This window comes from Neocloeon triangulifer, unplaced genomic scaffold, assembly GCF_031216515.1.
Source record: "Neocloeon triangulifer isolate White Clay Creek 2 clone unplaced genomic scaffold, ASM3121651v1 ptg000011l, whole genome shotgun sequence".
Lineage (NCBI taxonomy): Eukaryota > Metazoa > Arthropoda > Insecta > Ephemeroptera > Baetidae > Neocloeon > Neocloeon triangulifer.
This window is the reverse complement of record NW_026775553.1, coordinates 1,730,180-1,756,961: the sequence shown is the minus strand read 5'-3', so window position 1 is coordinate 1,756,961 and position 26,782 is coordinate 1,730,180. Positions and strand designations below refer to the sequence as shown.

Sequence of the window (26,782 nt, the reverse complement as noted above, 5' to 3'; positions counted from 1 at the left end):
CGGAGCACAAACTCAGCATTTGTGCCGTAAAATTAAGAGTCAAGGCTGTTCTTTCATACTATTTTAAAGGTTTTTTCCAGATTTAAAAGCAGTACGAGCTATACTTTGACTGAGACGTCAACATTTCAATAATACCATGTTTGGTGCTTAATACGAGCGGAGCACAAACTCAGCAATTGTGCCGTAAAATTAAGAGTCAAGGCTGTTCTTTCATACTATTTTAAAGGTTTTTTCCAGATTTAAAAGCAGTACGAGCTATACTTTGACTGAGACCTCAACATTTCAATAATACCATGTTTGGTGCTTAATACGAGCGGAGCACAAACTCGGCAATTGTGCCGTAAAATTAAGAGTCAAGGCTGTTCTTTCACACTATTTTAAAGCTTTTTTTCTAGATTTTAAAGCAGTACGAGCTATACTTTGACTGAGACGTCAACATTTATATAATACCATGTTTGGTTCTTAATACGAGCGGAGCACAAACTCAGCAATTGTGCCGTAAAATTAAGAGTCAAGGCTGTTCTTTCATACTATTTTAAAGGTTTTTTCCAGATTTAAAAGCAGTACGAGCTATTCTTTGACTGAGACGTCAACATTTCAATAATACCATGTTTGGTGCTTAATACGAGCGGAGCACAAACTCAGCAATTGTGCCGTAAAATTAAGAGTCAAGGCTGTTCTTTCAAACTATTTAAAGCTTTTTTTCTAGATTTTAAAGCAGTACGAGCTATACTTTGACTGAGACGTCAACATTTATATAATACCATGTTTGGTGCTTAATACGAGCGGAGCACAAACTCAGCAATTGTGCCGTAAAATTAAGAGTCAAGGCTTTTCTTTCACACTATTTTAAAGCTTTTTTTCTAGATTTTAAAGCAGTACGAGCTATACTTTGACTGAGACGTCAACATTTCAATAATACCATGTTTGGTGCTTAATACGAGCGGAGCACAAACTCAGCATTTGTGCCGTAAAATTAAGAGTCAAGGCTGTTCTTTCATACTATTTTAAAGGTTTTTTCCAGATTTAAAAGCAGTACGAGCTATACTTTGACTGAGACGTCAACATTTCAATAATACCATGTTTGGTGCTTAATACGAGCGGAGCACAAACTCAGCAATTGTGCCGTAAAATTAAGAGTCAAGGCTGTTCTTTCACACTATTTTAAAGCTTTTTTTCTAGATTTTAAAGCAGTACGAGCTATACTTTGACTGAGACGTCAACATTTCAATAATACCATGTTTGGTGCTTAATACGAGCGGAGCACAAACTCAGCATTTGTGCCGTAAAATTAAGAGTCAAGGCTGTTCTTTCATACTATTTTAAAGGTTTTTTCCAGATTTAAAAGCAGTACGAGCTATACTTTGACTGAGACCTCAACATTTCAATAATACCATGTTTGGTGCTTAATACGAGCGGAGCACAAACTCGGCAATTGTGCCGTAAAATTAAGAGTCAAGGCTGTTCTTTCACACTATTTTAAAGCTTTTTTTCTAGATTTTAAAGCAGTACGAGCTATACTTTGACTGAGACGTCAACATTTATATAATACCATGTTTGGTTCTTAATACGAGCGGAGCACAAACTCAGCAATTGTGCCGTAAAATTAAGAGTCAAGGCTGTTCTTTCATACTATTTTAAAGGTTTTTTCCAGATTTAAAAGCAGTACGAGCTATTCTTTGACTGAGACGTCAACATTTCAATAATACCATGTTTGGTGCTTAATACGAGCGGAGCACAAACTCAGCAATTGTGCCGTAAAATTAAGAGTCAAGGCTGTTCTTTCAAACTATTTAAAGCTTTTTTTCTAGATTTTAAAGCAGTACGAGCTATACTTTGACTGAGACGTCAACATTTATATAATACCATGTTTGGTGCTTAATACGAGCGGAGCACAAACTCAGCAATTGTGCCGTAAAATTAAGAGTCAAGGCTTTTCTTTCACACTATTTTAAAGCATTTTTTCTAGATTTTAAAGCAGTACGAGCTATACTTTGACTGAGACGTCAACATTTCAATAATACCATGTTTGGTGCTTAATACGAGCGGAGCACAAACTCAGCAATTGTGCCGTAAAATTAAGAGTCAAGGCTTTTCTTTCACACTATTTTAAAGCATTTTTTCTAGATTTTAAAGCAGTACGAGCTATACTTTGACTGAGACGTCAACATTTATATAATACCATGTTTGGTGCTTAATACGAGCGGAGCACAAACTCAGCAATTGTGCCGTAAAATTAAGAGTCAAGGCTGTTCTTTCACACTATTGTAAAGCATTTTTTCTAGATTTTAAAGCAGTACGAGCTATACTTTGAGACGTCAACATTTATATAATACCATGTTTGGTGCTTAATACGAGCGGAGCACAAACTCAGCAATTGTGCCGTAAAATTAAGAGTCAAGGCTGTTCTTTCACACTATTTTAAAGCTTTTTTTCTAGATTTTAAAGCAGTACGAGCTATACTTTGACTGAGACGTCAACATTTCAATAATACCATGTGTTTGCAATATGGCCAGAATTTACCAGCAATAAATTTTACTCTTTAGATATAAAAATAGAGCTTGATTTTATGTCATAGGACAGAGTTTGCTACAATGGCTATAAAACCTTGTTTAAAAACGACTTTGCCCACTAACTTAAAACATAATTATAGTACAAATTCATCTTTTATGGGACAAAAAGTGGTCCTTGTTCAGTCTATCATGACTTTTACACAAGAGTAAGCACCGCATTTGCAGGAGCACAATTTCAGAGAGATCAGAAAAAAACAAGTGTAAACAAGAAATTTCTCTCCTTTGGCCGTGCTGGTCTAGTGTTGGTGTACAAGAATGCAAGAAGAGACTCGCCTGGTCGGTGCGGCGCGAGTTTGAACTGGTTGGAGGCGTGGCCGAGCGTGGCCCGCGAGCCTCGGCGCCGCGATCAATGCAGGAATCGAGCGCATGGTGCTGCCTCGGCGCCCTCGTCATTCGCCTCCAAGTGACTCGGCCGGCCGCACGCTCCGACCTGCTGCCCCTGCCAACATAATACGCGCGTCCACCTGCGGCCGCCACGACTTCGGCCTCATGGCCGCTCCCCCGCACCGGTGAGTACCTCCGAGATCAGACGCAAACGTCGCCCCCGTGATTGTCACGCATTCCCCGCGTTGCCAAATTCGCTTTGGCCTTTTTCAGAATACAAAGCTCTCAAGTTTTACTGCTAATTTCGTTTACGAGCACAACCTGATTGAGTGCAAACTTTAACCGAGACTCGTAAGCTCGTGTTGACGAAGTTTTTTTTCCTTCGAAAGTCCAACCAAAACTTTGAATATTAACTTGAATATTAAAAGTTTGACATTCTTTAGTGTTTAAAAAGACTGAATTTTTGCTGTTTTGGTGACAATTGAAACTTTTGCAGCAAATAATTGAACAAAACCTTCAAAATTTAAAAGCCTAATGTAGGATTTTTAAGTAATTTACATGAAACTATTGTTTTATCTTCCCCAACTTGAAAATTGAATTGATTAACATGCACTGCTCATGAAATTTTGTTCTTGCTTCTTAATTCTGCTCTAATTGTGATCATAATTTTGGTACTTAAGATTTGAGCAAATTGTTTAGGGAAAAAAAGGAAACTATACTAAATCACATAATATTTGTTGGAAGCAAATTACTCATCTGCAAAATATAAATATCATTTTAAATGATATTTGCTGCGTTAAATCTCTAAATTGCAAAAAAATTTACAATTTCTTGTTGTAAAAATAACGTGGATTGAGTTACACAAATCATGATCTGGAAAACATTCCTGCCTTTTACTAGAACAATGAATGATATACAATTCAACGGAAATTTACTTAATATTGTAAAGTATCAACAATTATTTTATTTTATATGAAATTCTAAACATAGATTTATGTGATTTTTATTTAAACCAAATTTTAAAAACGCATTTGTGGGTTTTAGCACAGAGAGTACGTCATAATATTTTAATCCCGGGCGATACTGCAAAGGATTTACTTCAATTTCAACGCTTCTCGTGCTGGTGATTTCGTTTGTCGATTATGAGTTTTTTTCTGATAAATTACTTATAATTTATCCACCTAAGGACTTGCAGCGGCATTTTTTTAGTGTATTCTAAATGGAACTCATTGAACTTGACCACAAATTTATACTACAAATTGCCTTGGTGTATTCATAATAAATTCCTTTTTTAATATTAAAAGTCATTAAAATTGTACTCAAGTAATTTTTATATAATTTTAATTTAATCAAACATATATAATTAAAAGAAAAAGTTTAAATTTATTAACAATTACACTATATATATTTAAAAAAAATTTCTATCAAATACAAATTTAATAAATGTGCACTTCATCTCTGGTTTAAAATTGATTCAGTCTGTATTTCCTGGGTAGGTTAAGATAATTAATTTCGATATGCATGCCTCTATGGGCTTTGGAAAAAGGTGAACTTTCGTCCTAAAAGGAGTAATTTGCTAAATTTTTAAATAAGAGCTACGCAATTTGCAAAGATTTATTTTAAATTTAAAAAAAGCTTTCCCGACAAACAGTTTAACTTAAACCCATCTCACGAATAAAATAATTCGCAAAAAATAGCAAAAAAATGTCGTTCTGTCTCTCGCGAGATTTGCCACTGGTCTCTGGCGACACCGTCTGCGATATTATAATTACATTGGAAGGGCGTCGCTTCTTCTTCTTCAAACCACACTCACGAGCGCGCATTTAGCAGATTTTTATCAGGGCATTTCAATACCCTGCGAATTCGCGGCCAACGATCTCATTCTATTTCGAGCGAGAGATTGATGGAATCAATGTTGCAATTTTTGCTAGAGGCTCGCAGGAGGGACACTTTAACGCACCAAGGACAAACATGCACTTAAAAAAAGTGAAACAGTTTCAGTGTCCGGAGGCTAGAGCACTTTTTCTCATTAAATCAAAGGCTGTGGGAATTGAAAGAGTCACTTGTAAATTTTTAGGCGTGTGATAAACAAGCGTTTTTATGGTAGGGTAAAAATTTTTTAAGAAAAATGTTTTCATTATTTTTTCCAAATATTTAACCACTTTTTATTTTTCCTCAACATATTTTAACGGAGGTTTGCATAGATTGCAGCACAAGAAACGGCGCCGGAGATAGTGGGTTCGTTTCCCACTCCAGGTGGATTTAACTCTTGGCATAACTTGATGATTTATCATGCTTGGTCTTTGAATTACGTTTTTTTATTTGATGTAGCGCTTTGCACCCTTCTTGTTTAAGTTGGCTGGGCAAAATTAACATACATAATGTTATAAACGCTGGTGCTCCCCGTTTCTGGCCAAAAACAAAACACCTGCGCCTCACATGCACCCTCCAAACGACGCACCCATCAAATTATATTCTTATGTGATAAAGTTTATACGTTATTGTTATTGCGGGGGTCTGTGAAAAAATTCCGGGGTAATGTATGCGAAAAGAAAACAAAAAAGGATTGAAATTTCAAGCACTTTTGCCTTCTATATAGACAGACGCAAGCCAAAGAACACTCTCAATGGAAAGTCAGCTAGAATGCACAAGTTTCAAAAAAAAAATTCCTCATAAATTATTAAAAAAAGTTATCTTTTGTGCAGAAATTGTGAGTTATATATTTAATATTTATCAATTTATGAGTTGTTTGAATATTTAATTAGTGTGTTTAAGTACCCGTCCTTTACGATTTCTTTATTGAAAGATTGAAACCGGGCGAACCTCGTTGCAAAGAAAAAATGAAAAAATGATGAAACAAAAAATGGAAAAAATTTTCATTTTTTCTTTGCAAAGAGGTTCGCCCGGTTTCAATCTTTCATGAAATCCACCTCGAGTGTTACCGTTCAATTGATTTCTTTATTACTTTATTTTAACATTTTAAGACTTCATAGAACTTGATTAATAAAAATTTAGTCATACGATGCATAAATCTATCGTTATTAATTTTATTATTACTTCAAATTGAAAATTCTTGAAAATGTATTATTTTTTAAATTTATATGATCAAATTTAATAGTTCTTTTGGTAATCAGTAAGTTGTGTCTGCAGTAACTGATTTCCTACAACCAGGCAAATGCAGTTGGGAAATCTTCTAAATCTTCGAACAGTATAAAACAATTAGTTTTTATTTCAATCAAGTGACCAGAGTGCAACACCTTAGACACAATTAATTTGGATGTACTAATAAGATTTGCAAACCTTTTTTATGTTTCGATTCTGATCGACTTCTTATATAGCTGCATCCTTTCCTCTGGTGAAAAAAAAACACAATAAATCCATAATTGCAACATCTCCGCTGATCTCCGCATTGTCGCATTATAATTAATTGCACGTGTGACGTGATACTTTAAATGCCATAAGTTTTTTTTTATTTTAATGGTTAAATATTGATTATGTTAATTAATTGTACTTCCAATCTCTGCATCAAAGCCCTTCTTCAGCATTTAGCTTTAGCGGCTGAGTTTTTTTTATGTCAATGCATCATTGGCGCCAGACTTCATGGATGTTCCATGGCAGTTCTTCCAATAACAAAAGAAAATACTTTTTTTATTGCTCACTGTTTACTTCACTGACGACAGCATTGTAGAAAGTTAAAATTAGAGCTTAAAAGGTCACAGATTAAGAACATTTTTTTAATTTATGCCAATTTCTATTGGCTTTTGTGGGGCCACACATTGTGAAAATCCGCCACTGACCGAACAATATTGGAATTTGCATTCGTGCGCACTAACACATCTTTTATAAAAGTTTTATTCTTGTAGGCAATAATTGTCAGAGAAGTTGGCAAAACTTGTGATTAATAATTATTATCAATTTTTTCAGGAGGACTTCATGGAAGCCGCCGAGTACTGCGTCGCCGAAAAGGGCCATCGCTGGACGGCCTTGGAGATGTGCTGCGTCGTTGTTGTTGTCCACGTGCGACGTGCGATGGCCCGCCCAGCAGGGCTGACCAGCGCCGCCGCTAGCCAAACCTCCTTGCGAAAGGTTTTTTTTTTATAAATTTTAGCTTTTAAAAATTATCATCAAAATCAAAGAGGAATTGGGGCTGGTTCAACCCTTCGCAAAGAGCCGCAGCGACTGGGCAAAAAGCTCGCCCTATGCCGCACGCACCATTTTCGGCCCACCCGGCACTGGCAAGACGGTGACCGTGGTCGAGACCATCCTCCAGATCTACAAACTCGTCTCGCCCTGCAGGCAAATAAGTGAAAAATGGAAACAGTTTTTTTGAAAAGCTAATTTACAGATCCCATGGTAGGATCCAGGTGGCCACCGTAGCAACAGTGCAGCTGACCTGGTGAAGGAGGAAGGATCGAGCTGCTTGTTTGAGATGGCCAAATAGTTAAAATATTAAAGCACATGAGAATTAAGAAGCCAATTTTTGCCGCTGGTTGCCGAGCAGACACTGCGGCTGCTTCCTACTCAACGAGAATTCTGATGGGTCATTCAGGAAGTAATTAACAGGACAAAATCCTCATCTTCATCTAAAACATTTATGCGTCCTCTGAAATTATTGCGCGTGGCTTATTTAAATTTTATGGAGACAAATTTCTTGCCAAGTTAATTGGTATAGTTTTTGGCAACTATACCTAAAGAAAGGAGATGCCCAAATTTTTAATTCCTTACAAATTGTTAGACTTCTTGAAAAAAAAAGTCATTTTGTGGTAAATTTCCAAGAAATTTTGTTTACTTGGAACAATCAATCTTAAAAGTTAAAAATTTACAGGAATCATTTTTTTTTTTATTAAATTTATTAATTTTGAAGAGTTGATACTTGATTTTCTTGTAAAATTTCATCACCTTGATAATTCTAATTTATGTTGATGTTGAATTTAGTCACAACAGCAAATGGTAAAGTAACTTAAATTGTTCTAAAACTCACATTTTGTGACAAAGAACAACAAACGCAACAATAATGGACTAAATAGATTGAGGCGAAAATTTTACGATGCCGTGCAAACACTATTTTTGTAACATACAGGAAATCATAAATAAAAACTTAGAAGTATTAAAAACAATAATTCGTTTTTGGCAATAAACTAGTGGGATGAAAATGTTAAAAGAGCGCCATTATGCTTTTAACTTCAATTATTTTGCTTGTTCATCTTAAGTTCCGCTTACAAAAAAGTTAATATCATTTGAAAAAAATTCAAGATGATCTCATTCAATAAATTTTCTACTGTAAGCGCAAAGTATTATTTCTGTGAATTTGATAAAAATAATCATCTTCTAGGCAAGATCATTTTTTTAAATTTATGTCATGACTTGAAGCTGCAGATAAAGTGTTTCTCAAACATCTTAATTAACTATTTAAAATGCTGCAAGAATTACAAACCAAATAATTCAAATTACAACTCCTTTGTATTTTTGCAATATTATTATGACCACTGGCCCAATTTTCTTTGGTTTTTAACTTACGATTAATCATCTAATTTTTTCTATTCTCTATTATTTTCTTGTCTTTCTGTCTTTGACAAAAATTGAAACCCGAGTTTTTTTAGTTGCTTGTTAATTTTTTCATTGTGTTTTGCATTGTTGGTTAGAGTACATTGTTGGATTTGTCATCTGTTCTTTGAATAAAATTTCAGTCAAAGTCATATTTGCCTTTGCTGATTAATTAATTTGCAGCACCAGAAAGAGTAAGTTTTCCAAGTATGTATTTTTATTATTTTTCAAATTTTTGACCAAAAATTGTGTGAATTTTCAGTCAAATGATGCGTTTGGAAAGAATGTGGGGTTTGTGCAGGCCCAATTATCTTTGTCTCAAAAGCTACCGGGCCACAAAAGGAGGCCAAGTGAATGTTGGCGGCGGCGCTGCTTCTTGGCCTCGCAATTTTTCTGCTCCCGGGAAAATCTGCTTTTCCAGTTCGCCTGCCTGACACATTCGTTGCTTTGGCCCTCGTCATAAAGGTATGCATTTAATTAATCTTTAAAATTGTGGCCTAGTTTATTTTTAGATGTTAAAAATTTAGAGGAGTTTTTCACGTGGATTTAATTCTTTTTGTCATGAGTAATAAAACTGCGCAAGCCACTAAAAGAAAAGTTTATTAAATGAAGTTTAAAAGCGAGTTTTAGAAACAAATCCTCTTATATTAATGTGAGTGGAGCCTGCCTCGAATCAAACGGTTTTGGTAAATTCTGAGAACTTTGCATATAGGCCACATTTTTCTAGCCATTTGAAAATTTTGATATCTGACAAGCTAGGAGACGGTTTTTTTTTCAAATAAAAATAGCCATATTATTAAATACGCTGTGAAAATTTTGTTTGGCTGACAAATTTTTAATTAACAAAAATTTTAAATGAAGCCATGGTTTTTAATGAAATAGAAAATTTGGATTTTAATTTAACATGTTGTGGGCCTATTTTTACAGAAATCTTTTGCAAATTTTAATCAAGTTCTCTGCAGTTTACAGTCGCTGCTGAGCGATGTGATTGTTGGCGCGCTAACAATAAGAAGGGAGGGGCCTGGCAGGGTGGGGGAGGGGTGAACGCAGCCCCCTGTCAAGCAGCCTTCCTCTCCTCTTCACCTCCACTCCACTCACTTGAGCCATAGACCTCAACACGTCAGTGTCGTTGGATATTTTCTCTCGTTTTACTCATTAATTTGAGCTGCTTCATTCCCGCAATCGGATTCAAACCGTGATTCTTTCGACTCGTGCAATTCCTCCTGACTCGCAATGGACCCCGGCAATTCGCAAAATCGTAAGTTTGTCTTTTTTTCTCTGCTCTCACAACAATCTTCAAGTCAGTCGCCGTTTGAATTTTGTTCCGAAACTTTTGCTTTGAAATTTTGACAGATTGATGGACTAATTTATTAAATCGTAGCAAGACACGAACTTGCTTGTAACGCCCGTCCATGAGAGATCATTTTAAATTTTATTCGACCATACGCACAGATTTTGGTCTATGTGTTTTCTCCGCGCTTTTTAGCTTAGATGATTATGCTAATTAAGTCAGTAGCACTTTTAAATAACGAAAAGCAAAGTTGAAATGCTTCGTCGGAAAGAAAACTATTTCAAATTTTTTAATATTTAAAAAAACCCGAGAACAATGTGCGTTTATTTTATAGTAATTTGAATATTAAGGGAATCAACGGACTATTTTTAATTTTGGCTTTCGAATTTTAATTTAAAAGCAGCCGCAGTGAATTTTGTTTAGAATTTGATCAAATTATTCTCCACTGTGCAAATTCGGCCTTCTACTTTCTATTTTTTGTGAGTCAAAAGAACCCAGCCAGAGAAAATTTCAAACAAAATCTAAATCAATCCTCAATCAAGATTATTCTTCTATAAACGTCCGATTTTGTTTTGTTCGTTTTCGGAACCAAATTTTGGTTAAATTTTTTCCTGCATTTGCTATAGCCAAGAAAAGCGCTCACAAATAATCTATTTTTTTCGCTTCAGTCTCTCAATTTTAATGATATTTCACGATGGATGCTTCCATTATTGAACCAAAAAATGTGAATCAAGCCAAATTCGATATGTAAAGGCAGGAAGTCGGAATTCCTCTGCCGGCGCGCATTCAAATCTCCACTTGGCCCGCGGCAAATCTTGTTTTTCACTTTTCTGCGTCAAGCTTTTGTTTTGCCAGCGACTGCTTCCAATTAACAAATCGCCTGCATAAGGTTTTTCAATTTAAGGGGAGGTAGGGAGAGGAAAATCAACCATGATTTTTCTGCTCAAAAATGACCTTGGTTCTATTTGTGAAAAGTTTTCGATTTTACAAGGAAGTAAACTGTTTTTTTTTATGGAGGTTTTGTGATTTGTAAATTTTTTAGATTTATCGTGTTTTTTTTCTTCTGATTTTTCATCCCCCGCGCAAAAACAGATATCATTCAAAATTTACAATTCGGCTTGGTTTTTGTGTGCTGCAATTAAAAAAATATATACATAAATTTCAATAAATACAAAGCATTTTTTAACTTTTTTCCATCAAATTTTATTAAACAATGAGTTTTATATCTGGCAAGAGCCTTTAAAGGGCGTATGATCAAGATAAGACAAAATTTTGCTTCGATTTTAATTGAAATCGGAGACCTTTTAATTGCATTTTTTATGGGAGCGAACAAGAAAAAAAAGTTGCAAGCTTTTTTCTTTTAAAAAGCCAAAGCGGTCCAAATAATCAGCAAATTTTTTCAGAAAAAATTAATAAAAATGACATAAAACTGCAATTCTTTCATAAGCTAACGCACCGCTCGCCTGAAGGATTCTCGCATGATTCCTCTCTCAAAAGCGCGGCATCCACGCCTTCAGTCGAAATGGTGGCTCGGCTGATGTGCTCTTTGAGTAATACTATTGTTTTCGGTTGAGTTTGGCCAAGCAAAAGAGGGGCTGATGAAATTCTCCCTCTCCCCGTAACCAAGAGGGCTTTTCTTTTACTTTGAGGGCAATTTTTCTAGCTGGTCCAATGATCAGACAAACTCGAGAGACATGAAATGTGACCAAACGAGCAGTAAATTAATTTGTTCCATGAAAAATTGTTTTAATATTATAAGCTGATATTCTTCTGTACCAAGTCGGGACGACCACTTTGCAAATTTTTAGTGTAAAGTATAAACTGTTGCTTTCTTTTTATAAGTTCAGCTGAGATTTTTCAAAGCCATATAATAATTTAGCCCTGAGCAGCGCCAAAAATCGCAACAAATTCAAAATGCACTCTCACGGTTTCCGCATCTCCCAGATTCTTTCTTCCAAGGGGATGAGGCTGGCTCAATTTTTTTTTTTTATTACGAGATATTTTTTTTTTTAATTTCCCGTCGAAGGGTTAAATTGTGGTGATTTTAAAAAAATCGCCTTTTCCTCTATGGGTTTTCTGTTTTTTATTTTATTTTAATTTTTTAAGAAAATATTATCCTGCTCTACATGTTTCCGCTACAAGCTGCAGCCATATAAATTATGAGATGTGAATCATTTTGATATTTCAGTTAAAATTTTTTTATCGCATGGATTTCTATAATAAAATAATATTGGTAAGAATATTGAAACCATTGAAACGTTTTTTGAGCAGACCTTTCTCGGTTGGTGGTCGAAAGAAGTTTGGTTTTTCAGGTAAAAGATCATTTTTGTGGCAAATGCATTGGTCGCCAGTGCTGTCTGCATATTTCTTTATTTTTTGCGCGGCCAAAGCTTAGTTTGGGGTCGCGTTTATTGCTCATCTTTTGTGCATCACTTTTGCATAGGCGCGGCGGCACTCTTTTCAAAGGAAAAAGCAATTTCTGGCCGGCGCCGTAAAGAGGGAGAGGAAGAAAATCACACAGCAGCAGCAGCCCCTTGCTCAACATGAGAAATAAAAAGAGTGCCGCCGTCCCACTGCAAAAGTGACGCACAAAAGAGCAATAAACGCGACCCCAAAGTAAGTCGCGCACAAAATAGAAAGAAATATCTGCAGACTGCAGTGGCGACGCATTTTCCACAAAAATAATTATCTTTTACCTGAAAAACCAAACGAAAAATAAGTAAGTCTTCTCTCGAAAAAGGACTGCTCAAAATTTAGAGTAAAATTTTAACTTCCTCGAAAAATTGTTAATTTGAAAGAAATTTTTTTAAAAGATTGATTTTTGTACTAATTCTTGCCAAAATGATTTCACAGCTTGTGAATTATGGCTGCAGCCAGGATATTGTTTTTCTTATACAATAAACAACTCGCAAATTCCATCGAGCGAGGAAAATCTGATTTTTAATTCAAATATCATCGTGAAATTAATTCATATCCATCTCTTTGCACGGCCGGGGTGCAGCTCAACGATTTACGGTTCGATTTTATGATTCCGCAGAATTTTATTCAATGGTTTCCAGATTGTTCCTTTAACCTCAATTTGCTGTCAATTTGCTTTTCCCTCTTACTCCGCCTGAGACTGTACAATTGGAGCTCTTCAGGCTTCCTCAGGGCCAAAAATGGACAGGAAGTTGGAATTCCTGCCTGAGGCTTTTTCCCTTCTCAGATGCGGCGCATTTTATCAAAGCTTGTTTTCTTTCGACCTGGCAACATATTTTTTGCTCTCCATGGGTGGCAAAGTAAATGAGGAGCGAGAAAATTTTGGCCACAACAATTTCCAGCGAAAGCATCAAAACAAGTCTCTCCCCTAGCTCTTCTGCTTTTCTCTTTTGCTGCCTGCGCGTCTCAAGCAAATTCGCCTCGATTTGCTTTTTCCAATCTTGGAGGAATCTTTCTCCTTCCCACCCGCGGCACAACAAAACAGCTGCTCGAAAATGGATTTACACGAGAATTTCCTTTTGTTACATGCTACTGTGGCGTTGTTGAAGAATTCTGTCTGTCGCAAAACCTGCAATTTCCAATTTTCGCCAGAGCAGACTTCTCTTTTTTTGCTTTCCAGAATTGCCATCTTTTAACGTACACAACATAATTTTCCAAATGTTGAGAGCACCTTTAAATAAACCATGGATTATTTAAGAAATTCTCTTGTGTACAAAAAAAAATTAATTCCACAAATATTAAAAAAAAAGAAACACAAATATTAAATAAGCGCCAACAATTAAATAAATTAAGGACTCCTATTGTTGACAAAATCCAGTCTTTACAACACTAGGATTGGAAATTATAACAACCATTGTTGCACATTGTTGTAAAGACTTAATTTGACCATGTAAGAATAAATGAGGTTCAAAATCAACATTTCACGTTGCAAATTTTGTATTTCGAAAGCAGTTGTTTTGGAGATTTCCATTTCGTCAATTGCTTTTGTATTGAAAAAAAATGAACTGATGTCCTAAGCATGCAACTGCTACGGGTTTTGTTTTCATTTTTTAATCATCCCACAGCAGTTTTCTTGGTCTTCAAATAATAACGGTAATGTTTATTTACCACCGAATTGCTAAAATATCGCATTATGAGAATTGTTTTTCTTTTCCCAAAAACTTGAGGCCCAAGAAAGATGATTAAATTTCGGTGTTACTTTTTGTTACAGCTGCGTCGGTCAGGCAAAATCCTACCGTAGACTGCATCCACTTCAAGGACGAGCTGTTCGTCCGCAACGGCACCGCAGGCTTGAGTCTGCTTCCCAAGTTCAAACCCAAAGGGACGCACGGCTTTCTTCTTGACAAGTAAATTTTTTAAATTCAATTAATGTATTCGATATTAAGAAGGGTAAAAAGGGGCAGAAATTATTTCAGGCGGATGGAATATTGTCTAAAATTAGTCAAATGATCGATTTTTCCTTCGCAGAGGACCAATTAATCAGATTTTATTTTTATCTCTGCAGGACAAAAGTTTGAATTTGATATTTTATAACATTTTATTATTTCACCCAGGAAGAAATTTTGTTTATCAAACCATGTTTTATTCGAGTGATAATTTTCTTCAAAGTATTTGTTATTCGTGATTTTGTCAAAATGCAAATTGAAATTTAGACTTTCATTTAAAAAAATGGGGAATTTTTTTGAGCGAGGATACCCTGCCTTTTTGCAGTTATATTTTGTAATCGCTGCATATGTTAATTTGCAATTTAACGTGCACAGGTTGCTGAGTGTGGAATTTGAGGGTGCAAACGCTGGCATCGCGTTCATGAACACCACCTTCTACAACTTTGAAATCGCTGTCAAGCGGAGCACAATGCACTACTACCCGGATTATGAAAAGTTGACCTGGTTCGCGTAAGTGCCTCCTTCGTATTACCCTATTTGTCGCAATCTTATATTCTCGTCGACATGCCCAGCATGATGAGAGCTGCTCTCCTTTTTCAAATCTACCCTCTCCTCTCGCCACAATTCAAAGAGCTGTACAGCGTTTTTGGAAAAGGCGGAACGGTCAAGGACTTCAAGCTGGGGGCAGAGATGGAGGCCAGCTTGGCCCTGGCAGTCAACCCAAATTTGATCGAGTTCAACACTGCGTTGTTCAAAGCCCTCAACCAGGACAGTCATGGAAACGTTGCCCTACACTCAGCGAATTGTAAGTGTATTATTTCTATTTTTTTAAATTAAAGGAATATCACTTTATTAAAAAATTTAATCAAAATACTTTAAGAACACAATTTAAATGTTAATTTTAAAATATTGTTTTTCAGTGCCAAAATGCTCTTTGGAAGTGGCGTCGGCCATAACCAAAATCATCAATTTGGCGCTCAAAGTGTCCGGGCTGAAGTTCCTCAAGAGGGTCCGGGATAATTTTGCCATCGTGTTGTCCTTCATTTGTCAGCCGGAGAAACGCCACCTCAGCTGGTTTAACGTCATTTTCTCCTATTTCCGAAAAATGCCCCGAAGCGTCCAGGAAGAAATGCTCTCGGTAATTTCTTGTTCTTTCTGCATTTATTTAGAATGATTTCACAAATTCTTCTCAGATCATGGCTGTGAACGTGCCCAGCGAGGACGCACTGAAGATTGTCTTGAAGGTGCAGGAAAACTTGGTTGTGCGCCCTTGGCACCGCGACGCCTTCGAGCCTCTCATCCAGATGCTCATTTTTGTCTCCATCAGCCGATGCCCCATTCGCCAAGTTCCCAGCCTGCCCTTGGGTGAACTGCTCACCTTGTCGAATTCCGTCAGGTCTTTCGAGCATCCTGGCACGCTATACGTGTTCATCGCCATGACCATCCCCCGACTCACGGCACTCATCCCCGAGCTGCAGGCCAGGGTAATTGTCAGCTAAATTTTGACTCTTCTCCTTTTATTAGAAATTTAAAAGCTTTAAAAATACAGTCAGAATCAGGCCGGATTTTTATGAAATATAAAAATATTTTGTTAATTTCTTGCTCCATCTCTTTTAGAACTTGCTCGGCCTGGAGTTTGTCCGCGCCGACCTCCTGATCGCCCTCTTCAATCAACTGAGCATGGATGCAGATATGCATGTCACCTCCACCATCATGATCTATGAGTGGATCATCTACCTCTGGCCCAGCGCCCTTGCCAAGGTGGAATTCATCCTGATCTGGGCAGCACAGTTGCCATCTCCGGTTTCTGTCAATGTGTTGAAATGGCTCCCCATTGTCGTCAAGACCTGCATCCAGCTGGGTCTCTCCAAGACCAACCCTCTGGACCAGATTGCTTCCGAGCAATTTCTGCAACCATTCATGAAGAGGAAAACGTTTTGGGTGTCTTGGGAATTGGACTTCAACAATTTCGTAAAGGATGTGGATATGCTTATCTACCTCTTACAAGATGATGTAGGTTTTTTACACTCTACAAACCAAATTATAGAGCAACTGCAGTGAATTTAAATTACATATCTCAGTTTTGTTGTTGCGAAAAGTCAATTTAGACAAGAGAAAAAAATTTTCTTTCAATCAAAGATCAGAAATTTAATTTCTAAGTTTTACAGCTAAAAAAATAAATGAAAACCTTTTTTGTAAAATTATAAAGGAGTTATATTCACATTTGAACTATGATTTAACTGAGACTTTTTCTGCAGTGTTCTTTTCGCAGTTGCAATAAAGGCCTCTGATTGCTTTTTTATTATTAAATTATTAATCTGTCCACATTGTTAAATTCACATTGCAATCGCATTCAATTATGCTAGTTTATTTGGAAGTATTTTAATTTCCTGCATACTTCTTGTTTTTACTCAAATGACATTGAGTAATTATTATTATTTTTTACTTTATTTCCTCAATAGGAAATTGAGCCCAATCCGACAGAAATGCCAGGTGAATTCGGAACCGAAGAAGAGATCAGCGAGTTCTTGAACGAGAAGGTAATTTTATTTCAACCTGATTTGAAAAAGAAGATAATTCTGATAAAATAACTTATTAATTTTCAGTTTTTCTGCATTGTAAGCAAGACTGTCGATGGTCAGCTGCTTGAATTCCCCCGTTCGATCGTAAGTGCGGAGATCTCGGCTCAAAATTTATATTGAAAGATTTGTTCTCATTTTGGCAGCTTGTGCCCCTGGACCCCGAGTCGGAAGAAGACGCACATCTTTTTGAATTGGAACATTGGCTGCCCCAACAAATTTCAGTGAAGGCGGTTCCCGCTGACACCGATTTGGCTTCAGAGGACATGGCCGAGGACAACTGGGACCTTGTGTCCGACAACTTGTCCCCCCTCTTCGCCTCTCCTCCAACATCTACCTTGCACGCATATCCTGCTCTTGGCGAGGCTTCTGACCATCAAGGCCAGAACTCTCTGGCCACGCCGGATGCCTTCAGACGCGCTCATAGAATGCGTTTTAGGTTCCCAAATAAGGCAGTGCCATGGACTCCACGGGACCTCGGAATTGTCATACCTGAGCTACCACGCTTTGGCCCTCAGAAGGCCAAAGACAAGCAGAAGGACGCTGCTGAGACTGCAGACTCACCACCTCAAGAAGAGGCACCTGAGTCGTCGGATGCTGACCAGCAGTCCAGCCCAAAACCTAGCAACCAAGACTATGACTCCGCACCTGAAGAAGAAGCCATGTGCCTGCACTTCGTGGACAGAGTTTTCCTCAGCAGCGCCAACGGCTCTTTGCTGCCTCCTGTCTGTGCCGACGCTGCACAGAGGACCTACCCTGACATGGAAAAGTGAGTATTTTTTTTCCTTCTTTTAATTCAATTCTCACTTGAAATATTCGTTCTGTTGAGTAATTTGAATGTTCAATTCGGAGTCTCAAGAAATGTTCTAAAGGGAAACTGGGCTTTTTTATTGTTTATTTTCACTGCAATTTTGCAAAAATTTTACTTGAATCAAGTTTCACTACAATTGTAAATTCTAAAAGACGCTAGAGAGAGTTAAAGTAGCAATTTTTACTGCCCTAATAAGCGGAAAAAACATAAATTTTGATTATAGGAAAAAATCTCTATATACTCATGATTTTGATAATCTATTTGTAATCTAAAAAATTGAAAATCCTAAAAATATTGCAATTCATTTTGAAAAGCCACCAATTGAAGGCTTGAAAATTTGTACCCCAATTTTTATTTTTGTTGGACTAAAAACTTCTACAAAAGTAACATGATTTTCATGCTTGAAAAATAAGCCACAACATTTTCTATTTAAACTCTTCTAATTGTAAGTTGCTTCTAAAATGATTTTTTTCTGTGTTATTTTTCCTTATTTCCTTTTTAACGTTTTGTATTTTGCTCATGATTATTTGCTAATTTGCACACAGGCTTTTCCAAAGAGTTGAGCAGCAACTTGAAGGGCAAAATCACTCCGATCACGGAGAAACCTTCATCAAGGAGACCTTCGTCGTTGAGTTTTCGACTCTCATTCTCTCCAACGAACCCATCGCTGAAGGCAGCAAGTTGGCCTGGTTCTCGTAAGTTTTGCTTGATTATTATCAATGGAGTTTCGTCATTGATTGTGTTTCCAACCAGGATGCTGCGCGCCGCTCTGCTCTTCCTCGTGCCCACCACAGACAAGGATTTTGAGCCGAGGCAAGTGAGGCGAATTTTGCTGGAGGGAAGCAAACACCTTCAGCTCGAAGACGACCTCCAGTCCAGCCTGCTTCTGGCCCTTGACCCCAATGTTCAGCATTTCAACTTGCTGATCAACAGGGCGCTCCTTTCCGAAGAAAGCTCCCAAATTTTCAAACTGCGCAATTCCTGTGAGTCTTAAATAATATTTAATTCAACTCATCATTGTTCATGATTATTTATTTATGCAGTGCCCAAGTGCAGCTTGGAAGTCGCCGTAGCCACCTTGAAGACCCTCAACGTTGCCATCTATGTTTCCAACTTGAGCTTCCTGAAAAAGGTCAGGGACAACCTTGCCGCATCCTTGCCCTTCATCGTCCAGACTGACGAGAGGCACCTCTTGTGGCTCATGGTCATGTTTGCTGCGTACCGGCAAGCGTCCGAATCTGCCCAGGAAGCAATGCTTCAGGTAATTATTATCTTATATTAAATCAAGCAACTTTTGGAATTTAAAAAATTTTAATTTGTATGTCTTTTTGGTTCTTCAAAGCCTGTTGTTAAGATCATTTGCAAAAATTTTATGTGCTTTACGTCATATAAGAATTATTTAGCTTTTTTTTAATGACGAGAAAAGCTCTAAATTTAATCATCCTCGATTGTGTATTTTTGGTAGCGAGATCAAGTTGAGTAAAAAACCCACTTTGTTCGGCAGAACATGCAGCGATCTCTGCACGGCTTGTACGCAGAGAAGATTTTGGTGGAGCTGGATGGCAAATTGGAGAAGCTGCAGGTCGACACTGCCCTGCACGGCCTGGCCAAGCAGCTGTTGGCAATGGTGGGCACATGTGCCATCATCAATCGCCCCGTCAGTCAAATGGGCAGCCTGCCCTTGCCTGTGTTGCTGGCCCTGGTGGTGGACCCTGAGAAGGACGCCTGTCCTAGCTGGCCTGTGAACTCCACCCTGCTGCCCTACCGGCTCTTCGCCCTCATCCCTCACCTGGTGGCCAATGTAAGTTTCAATCCTTGAAATTGTCGTTCCTTGCTGATCTTCCAAATTTCCTCTCCAGAACTTCTTCGGGTTGAATTTGCAGCCCGCACTGCAGAGGGCCCTCTTCAGGCGCCTGCTGGTGTTGCCCACTCCGCGCGTCCGTCTGATGGCCCTCGAGTGGGCCATCTACCTGAGCCCGAGCGCCCTGGCCAAGGCCGAGTTGGCCCTGTGCTGGGCCAAGGAAAGCTTCAGCCCGCCCATTGCCGCCGCCAATTTGCTCAGCATTTTGCCAGCGATCATCAAAACTTGCCAAAGGCTGGGCCTCACCAAGACCACCGGTCTTGACCCTGCCAGCCAGGAGGTGGCTGACAGGTACCTACTTGAGTTCGCTCATTACTGGCACCAGAGCCCTGCGGAGTTCCTTTGCAGCGTGCAAAAGCTCATCCAAGACAAGCTCGGCCAATGTGTAAGGATAATTTTTTCTTTTAGTTTCAAAGTTTTAAAGCTTCAAGGATATATGCGAATTAGTTAAATTACATATATAGGCTGGAATTTTTGATTATCAATTTGATTACAAAGCAGTATTACCATTAATGAATTTTGTTAAGTTTGAATTTGGGGAAATCTACCGCTTCCCTCAATGAATTGTGGGTTCTACTTGCAAAAATTATCTAGTAACAATGCTTTTCTTATTATATGTTGTTATTAATTAGTTATTTATAATGAATCAATCAGTAAATCTCATTTGTAATGTTAAACTTTTGGTGAATCAACTTTCCATTTTCTATCTCCTGGTTTATTTTGCAAAAATGTATAATTCAATAATTGAAATCTCTGCCAACAGGCCATAGATTTGCCCAAAATCAAAGAAGATATGCCACAGGATTTCCAAACTGAGAAAGAAATCTGCAAGTTTTTGGATGGCATGGTAATCAGTTAAATAAAATAACAACAAAAAGAGATAATTCTGATTTTGCTGAAAATTTGCAGTTTTTCACTCATGTGAGCCTTGTCAACGACCAGCAGCAGGAATTCCCTCGCTCACTTGTAAGTTCTGCAAATCTCAGCCCTTAATTGCTTTGCGTTTTCTAAGGTTTGTTTGCCACCTTTTGCAGGTTGTGCCTCTGGACATCACCCAGGCCAACGAACATTTATTTGGAGTTTTCGACCCTCCCGCACCACAACTTGAGGTCATCGCAGTCCCCACAGGCACCGCCCTGGCGTCCGAGGATTTTCCCTTGGCCGATGCTGATTGCGACCTCGTGTCCGACACCCTCTCCCCACTGCTGCAGCCCAGCTCTCCCCCTCAAGAAGAGCGCGTTCAAGAGGCTGCTGAGAACAACCCCGAAGAGGCCGAACAGAAATCTCCTGCAGAGGATGATGACGAAGAGGAAGAGTGGCTTGATGCCAGAGACGAGACAACCCACTCTGATTCAGATGCTTCTGACCATCATCAGGAATCAGAAGCTGAGGACAACCAGACTTCAGATGACTCATTTGAGGCTGCCGAAGGAGAAAGTGGACCTGAAACGGTTGATCAGCTGCCAGTCCCCACAGGCACTGCCCTGGCGTCCGATGATTTGCCCTCGGCCGACGTCTTCTCCGACGCCCTCACCCCTCTGCTGGAGCCCAGCACTCCCCCTCAAGCAGAGGAGGATGACGAAGAAGAGGGACCTGTCATCCTAGCATTGGACTCTCCAGTCCCCGACGAAGACACCGTCGAGGACAGCCAGGATGCAGAGTCTCGACTGGTGGTTCCTGAGACTGAAGACGAAGAGGAGGATGAAGAAAAAGAGAGACCTCACTCTGATCATGCTGAGGAACAGCCTGAACTAGACAATGCCTCGGCTCTGGAGACCGATGAGAAAGTGGACGGCTTGGACTCTGGAGAAGAGGCTTCTCAGGGTGATGCTCCTGAGGAGGAAGACCAGGCTGCCATCGACCAGGAAAAAACTCCGGCTAAGGCAAGTAAGGCAAGTGTTCTGCTGGAATTTTCAGAGCATTAATAAAACTAATGTATTGCACAGGTTGCAGCACCTCCAGCAGCAGCACCTCCGAAACCAAGAAAGAGGTCTGCCGAACCTGAGGAGCCGGAAGACGATGCTCCCACGGAGGTCTTTCGTGTTGTGACCAGGAACAGGGCCAAGGTCAACAAGGTAAAAACATCCTTTGTCAATTCCTTGAGATTTCAAATCTGAATACATTTTGGTTCTGTTTTAGATCGAGCTCCTCAGCCTCTACGAGCCCCCAAAGAGGGCCAGGAAGCGCCCTTCTGACCCCACTGCTGACCCGAAGGTGATCAAAGAAGGTCCCAAGAACAAGCGTGGAAGGAAGACCAAAGTGAGACCAGTTTCTCAGGTGAATAAACTCTTGGATTTGTCCCTCCTAATTATTATTGACTAATTTTGTTTTATTATTACCCACAGGCTCCTCGCGCCCTTCAAGCCAATGGGCAGCCCATGGAGCGTAGAAAGGTAGGAACTATCTTGAATCAGTTTTTGATCAAATTCTAAAATTTATTCTCAGAGGAAGAATTGGCAGCCAGATCCGGATGACATCCTTCCCGGAGATCGGCTCTCGAACAAGCGCCACGCGTTCGATGAGGCCACGCAGGCCATCGGCTTCTGCCTCGGGCAGGGGGCCAACATGGCCCTCTACCATCGCCATTGACTTGGCTGCCATTCGCCCCTAACAAGGTTTGTGAAGCACTTGCAAGTCAAAAAGCAGCTATATTTTAATATTTTTTGCTTTTGTGTTCGCAGATGAACTATTTAGAAAGTAATTAAGACGAGGCAAATTACTCCTAGATGCACTGGTGAGTTTAGACTTTGAAAGATTTATTTTCACCTCTTTTTTTATATTTTAAATTAAAATATTTTAAATCAAATCACTCTTATTGTTTATTCTAAATTAATTTAATTTATTCTAAATTTTTTCTAATTCCACATTTCTGTTTTGTTGCAGTTTAGAGCACAAGCTGTTCTCTATACTTCAAAACTGGACATCGATTACATCAAATTGCAAGACTGTGCACCACTCCTGTCCACACACCAGCAGACAGGGATGTTTACCTCTCAAAGATTCTAATTGTAAGGAACTTTTTTTAATTTGCTCACCCTCTTGCTTTTTTCACAAACCGTCATGTTATATTCTGCAAATATTCTGACCTTTTTATTTTTCTTTGTTACAGAAGAGAGAAACAAGCACAGTCAGACCTACAAATTTCTCAACCCTCTCAATGACTTTTATGTCTTTTGTGGAATCAGAATGCACAGCTGGTGAGTGTTTTTACTTTTTTACATCAAAGCTCTCGATAAGAATCTTAAATGGAGTTTGTTCGTAATTTTTACTCCAAAATAAAGTGAGAAAATGATCTCCTTCATAGTCAAATTTAACTGTTGATTTTGCCTTCTCAACTCTAGTCTTTTTAAAAAGTAACGAAAAGCTGTTTTAATGTAAGGAAGATGTATTTGTATTATTGTGATTTATAAAGTCCAAGCTTATTTGAATCCATTTTTGGATTGGAAAATACTAATTTTGAACAAATGTCCTCTTTTTGAAGTGTTTGATTGTGTTCAAATTGACAAATTCCTTTGTTTTGGATTACAGATCAAGCGCATTTTGGCACCAACAGCAATACAGAGAGGATGGCGAGAATCTGCGATGTCAGCAATTCGATAAGTACACAAACCCGATTAGTTTTAGATATTTTTGGCTGCCGAGTAATTATTCTTATATTGAGAAGGAAAATTTAAAAAATAATGATTTAGTTTAAGTGAAAAATAGAAAAATCAAAAAGATATTAAAAAAAACTTGAAAACTTGTTGAGTAAAAAAAAATTAAAATTAGAAAATTTTTATAAAGATTACTAAAAAAAATAGAAAATTAAAAAAAAAATATTTTAAGAAATGCAATATTTATGTAGGGAATAGGTACAGATGGAGCTGAGTTTATCACTGTTTATTTTTTTTAAATTTTGAATACATTAATTATACATATTCTTCATATATGTACTATGTAGATATCACAGAAATTTAGATTTAAGTTTTGCCCTGAATTTTAGGTTAAATTGAAACTGCTACTCATGTGGCCATTAGGCAAGGGCATCATTCTTATTGGTTATTCTGCTGAAGCAGTAAAAATGGAAAAAGAAAAAGTTAAGAATGCCCGTAATATATCTGTACAGAAAAAGCCCATGAGTAAAATGTTAACCCCACTCGGCAGCCTTTAATTCCCCTCGTACATATTTGTGCTATATTTTTGTACATATTGGTTAAGGAAGCGGCCGCGCTGATAAAAGGTTCACTATTAGTTTTTAAGAGAAGTCTCATATCAGGCATTGGCATTTCACACTGCTTAAGTTTTTCAAAGAAAGATCAGTGTGAATTGCGAGGTCAAGCAATATTTATTTATTTGATAGAATTTTCAACATTCCATTTAGAGAAAATTTATTTTTCGAGATATATGGGAGATGTCTCGATGGAAAATGACCTCTAGTCAGAATTGAATTGAAACTAATATTACCTGATGAGACTTGTTAGGTCTGATTGTGATAGAAACTGGAAATTGCTCTTGGCCTGCAGAGTCACTTTGCCAGCAGGTCGAGCGCACTTGTTGCTGCAAGACCTGCCAGCAGGTGAGACTTGCCAGGTAGGTTTTCTTTTTGTAAGGGCGGAGTGAGAGATGCCCTGTTGGACGCGAAAACCGACAGACAATTTGTTGGTGGCGCGATTGGAGGCGAGGGGCGCCTGAGGGATCGGCCGGGAAGATTGAGGGCGAGTCACGTCCGAACAGAAGTTCGGACGGGTCGTAAAACATGCACCGGCAAAGGTGTCCAGACGAGCGTCGTCTTTCGTAGCTCCGCGAGGCTACAAGTAGCTCCGAGGCTCGATTTTTTTTTTAGGTTTTTGCCTTTTCTTTTTTCAGCCCTCCAACCTTGTTCGCGAACTCGAGCCTCGCTAGTTTCTAGTTTCCGAGCAGCGTCCGGTCTGGCTGTTCTTTTTTGCACCGCCAACGTAAATTCACAGTTAGCGATTCTTTTTTCAGGCAGGACTACACAAATCCCACAGGATACGTCAGACGCACACTTACCCTTTTTCATTCCGAAAGTTTAATTTTAATTTTCATGAAACTAAGTATGACTTTTTAGGAATCACAGTCTCTCATTGACATTTGAATTTTCAATCATTTAAAAGCAGATTGAAAGTTAATTTGCACCTCGATCTCTTCCATTTTTTCTTTAAAAAAAACGGTAAATTTGAACCAATTCGTGTCTCCCAGGAAATCAAGTTTTGTGTGGAGTTTTTTTGTTCTTAAATTAAATTTCGAAAAATTTGAAGGCGATTTTTGACCTTCTTGTTGGGCCTGACTGAGAGCAGCAGTCAGGCCGGCCGCGTTTTTTTTTTACAAATTAATTTGTCAAATTAATGGACAAACAATTAAATTCACTCCACACTCACTTGGCTTCCCACCCTTTGCGCCCCAATTTAATTAAAAATCTTTGATCGAAGCTAAAATGTAATAGATCAAGTTGCCAATTAACTTTCACATTTCTTTTAAAACCTTGCAAAATTTAAATGCCAAAGATATTCCACGATTCTTGACAGAGTGATATGAATTTCATGAGAGTCGAGGTTAAATGGAAGGTTTGAAAACACACGTACACCCCACAAACGCAAACCAACACTTACACAACGCTCAGTTTTTTTTGGCTAGGGACGTCCCGGTAGTTTCTAGAGCAAAAAAAGTAGCATGGCGACGTTCCGGGACCCGGCGGTTCACAAGAGCCGTCGCATCCACGCGTGTCCGGTGATGGACACGTTGGGTGGTCGCGTGCGTGTGAAGCCTCGGACAAGTCAGCAATCGCCCCGACCTTTACCTCAGGCGCCCCTTACCTCCAATCGCGCCAACAATGAATTCTCCGTCGTTTTTTGCGCCCAGCAAAAAGTCAACCTCCCTGGCAAGTCTCACCTGCTGGCAGGTCTTGCAGCAACAGGTGCGCTTCACTTGCTCACAGGTCTTGAGCACCTTGCGTCCCTTTTACCGAATGAACACCGCAATATTTGCACTCCCTTTACAAGTGCAGCAACTATTTTTTTTTTATGCGTGTAAAGCATCAAGAGCCACTTTTGGCCAACATTCGATTTGCTTTTTGATATTTTTACACCGCAAAAGTTGCACTCCTTTTACAAGTGCATCGGATACTATTTTTTTATTCATTTAAAGCAAGAGCCACTATTTTGCCAACACACGCTCTGCTTTTTGAAATTCGCAATCGTTATAATTTTTTTTTAAATAATATCAAAAATATGAATCATTTACACATTTAGCTATTAAGTTAAGACGTACATTGCTAATGATGAGGAAAATGTTTTATAAATTTCTATTAATCAGTGTTATGAAAGAATTCAAGCTCGTGGGCCGATAAGCAACGGTTCTTTTAATAATTTGTGCTTTAAAAAAACAGTCACAGCTCAAGCCGCTAATTAACGGCTTTCGTCAAATGTGAGCTTCAAAAAAAAAAAAAAAAAAAAAAAAAAAAAATAGTATAGCACTGTTTTTAGAATTTGATGCTTCAATTAGTAATTAAGGTAAAATATTTTTTACATCTACTCCATATTGTACACAAATCTTTCCTCTAAATATTCTGTTAAAGCTCAAGCCGCTAATTAACGGCTTTTGTCAAATGTGAGCTTCTAAAAAAAAATCACAAAAAACGGGCGCAGCTCAAGCCGCTAATTAACGGCTTTCATCTAATATGAGCTTCAAAAAAAAAAAATATTTAACACCGTTTTTTAGAATATAAGGCGTCAATTAGAAATGAAGTAAAAATATTTTCATCAACTCTGTCGTACAAAAATCTTTCCTCTAAATGTTCTGTTAAAGCTCAAGCTCCGTAAGTAACGGCTGTTCTAATAATTCGAGCTTTCACAAAGAGACAGAACTGAATAATATTATTCTGCCCAGCCAGATACAATTAGGTGAATGTAAATTGAATAATCAGTCACATAGGCGCAGCTCGAGCCGCTAATCAACGGCTCCCATCAAATATGAGCTTGAAAAAAAAAATAACTGCCTGCTGAAAATCACATTGATCACTTCAACAACTTCAAGTACCCTCTCTCAGCTCCTAAAAATTAATGAAAAAGAGGGTACAAGAGATTTTTCTCTGCTTTTCTGCAATCTGAAAATTGCATTCACCCGAGTTAGGTTTCATGTATATATTTCTAGATTTAAGTAAAACAAGCTCCCCATGCAATAAAAATCATATTTTTAAGCATTATATTGCTAAGAATTCTCTCTGAACAAAAATATTTACCAGATGAACCAAAGAAATCAGCGCGGCCTAATAATTATTCTTACTGCTTCAAAAACTTGTAAATAATTTTGTAAATAATTGTTTGTAATTTGATATTTACCCTATAATTTTGTACATTTATTAGTTTGTATTAAAAGTATTTAAATTAACTAAAAACACCTGCGTTATTTCTTTTAATTTTTATTACCATTTGTTTAT

General features: G+C 38.1%; 1 protein-coding gene across 5 annotated transcripts; it reads left to right on the top strand.

Annotated features, from left to right (window-relative positions):
- Window positions 1–2,931: 2,931 nt before the first annotated feature.
- LOC132196073 (uncharacterized) lies at window positions 2,932–26,678 on the top strand. Of its 5 annotated transcripts, XM_059618472.1 has the most exons (29): window positions 2,932–3,082; window positions 6,822–6,983; window positions 7,034–7,201; window positions 7,255–8,906; window positions 13,922–14,057; window positions 14,472–14,606; window positions 14,669–14,901; window positions 15,017–15,234; window positions 15,290–15,580; window positions 15,714–16,109; window positions 16,559–16,636; window positions 16,703–16,762; window positions 16,822–17,444; window positions 18,032–18,181; window positions 18,240–18,469; window positions 18,530–18,747; window positions 18,991–19,287; window positions 19,346–19,732; window positions 20,111–20,194; window positions 20,257–20,313; window positions 20,382–21,230; window positions 21,294–21,422; window positions 21,487–21,624; window positions 21,693–21,740; window positions 21,793–21,962; window positions 22,029–22,081; window positions 22,231–22,355; window positions 22,457–22,544; window positions 22,876–26,678. In XM_059618472.1, the coding sequence occupies exons 6-25, from the start codon at window positions 14,518–14,520 to the stop codon at window positions 21,934–21,936; spliced, it is 4,719 nt and encodes a 1,572-aa protein (XP_059474455.1). In that variant the 5' UTR covers window positions 2,932–3,082; window positions 6,822–6,983; window positions 7,034–7,201; window positions 7,255–8,906; window positions 13,922–14,057; window positions 14,472–14,517; the 3' UTR covers window positions 21,937–21,962; window positions 22,029–22,081; window positions 22,231–22,355; window positions 22,457–22,544; window positions 22,876–26,678. The 5 variants fall into 5 exon arrangements, with proteins under 5 accessions (XP_059474455.1, XP_059474454.1, XP_059474453.1 ...); XM_059618471.1 differs by lacking the exons at window positions 2,932–3,082; window positions 6,822–6,983; window positions 7,034–7,201; window positions 7,255–8,906 and adding an exon at window positions 9,494–9,699 and having other exon boundaries at window positions 22,236–22,355; XM_059618470.1 differs by lacking the exons at window positions 2,932–3,082; window positions 6,822–6,983; window positions 7,034–7,201; window positions 7,255–8,906 and adding an exon at window positions 9,494–9,699.
- Window positions 26,679–26,782: the final 104 nt, after the last annotated feature.

Excerpts from the sequence above, each read along its gene's own strand:
- LOC132196073 (XM_059618471.1), top strand. The coding sequence starts at position 9,675 with ATGGACCCCGGCAATTCGCAAAATC. Across the intron at positions 14,902-15,016 it reads TGCCCTACACTCAGCGAATT|TGCCAAAATGCTCTTTGGAA; the intron begins GTAAGTGTATTA and ends ATTGTTTTTCAG. Across the intron at positions 19,733-20,110 it reads AAGACAAGCTCGGCCAATGT|GCCATAGATTTGCCCAAAAT; the intron begins GTAAGGATAATT and ends CTCTGCCAACAG.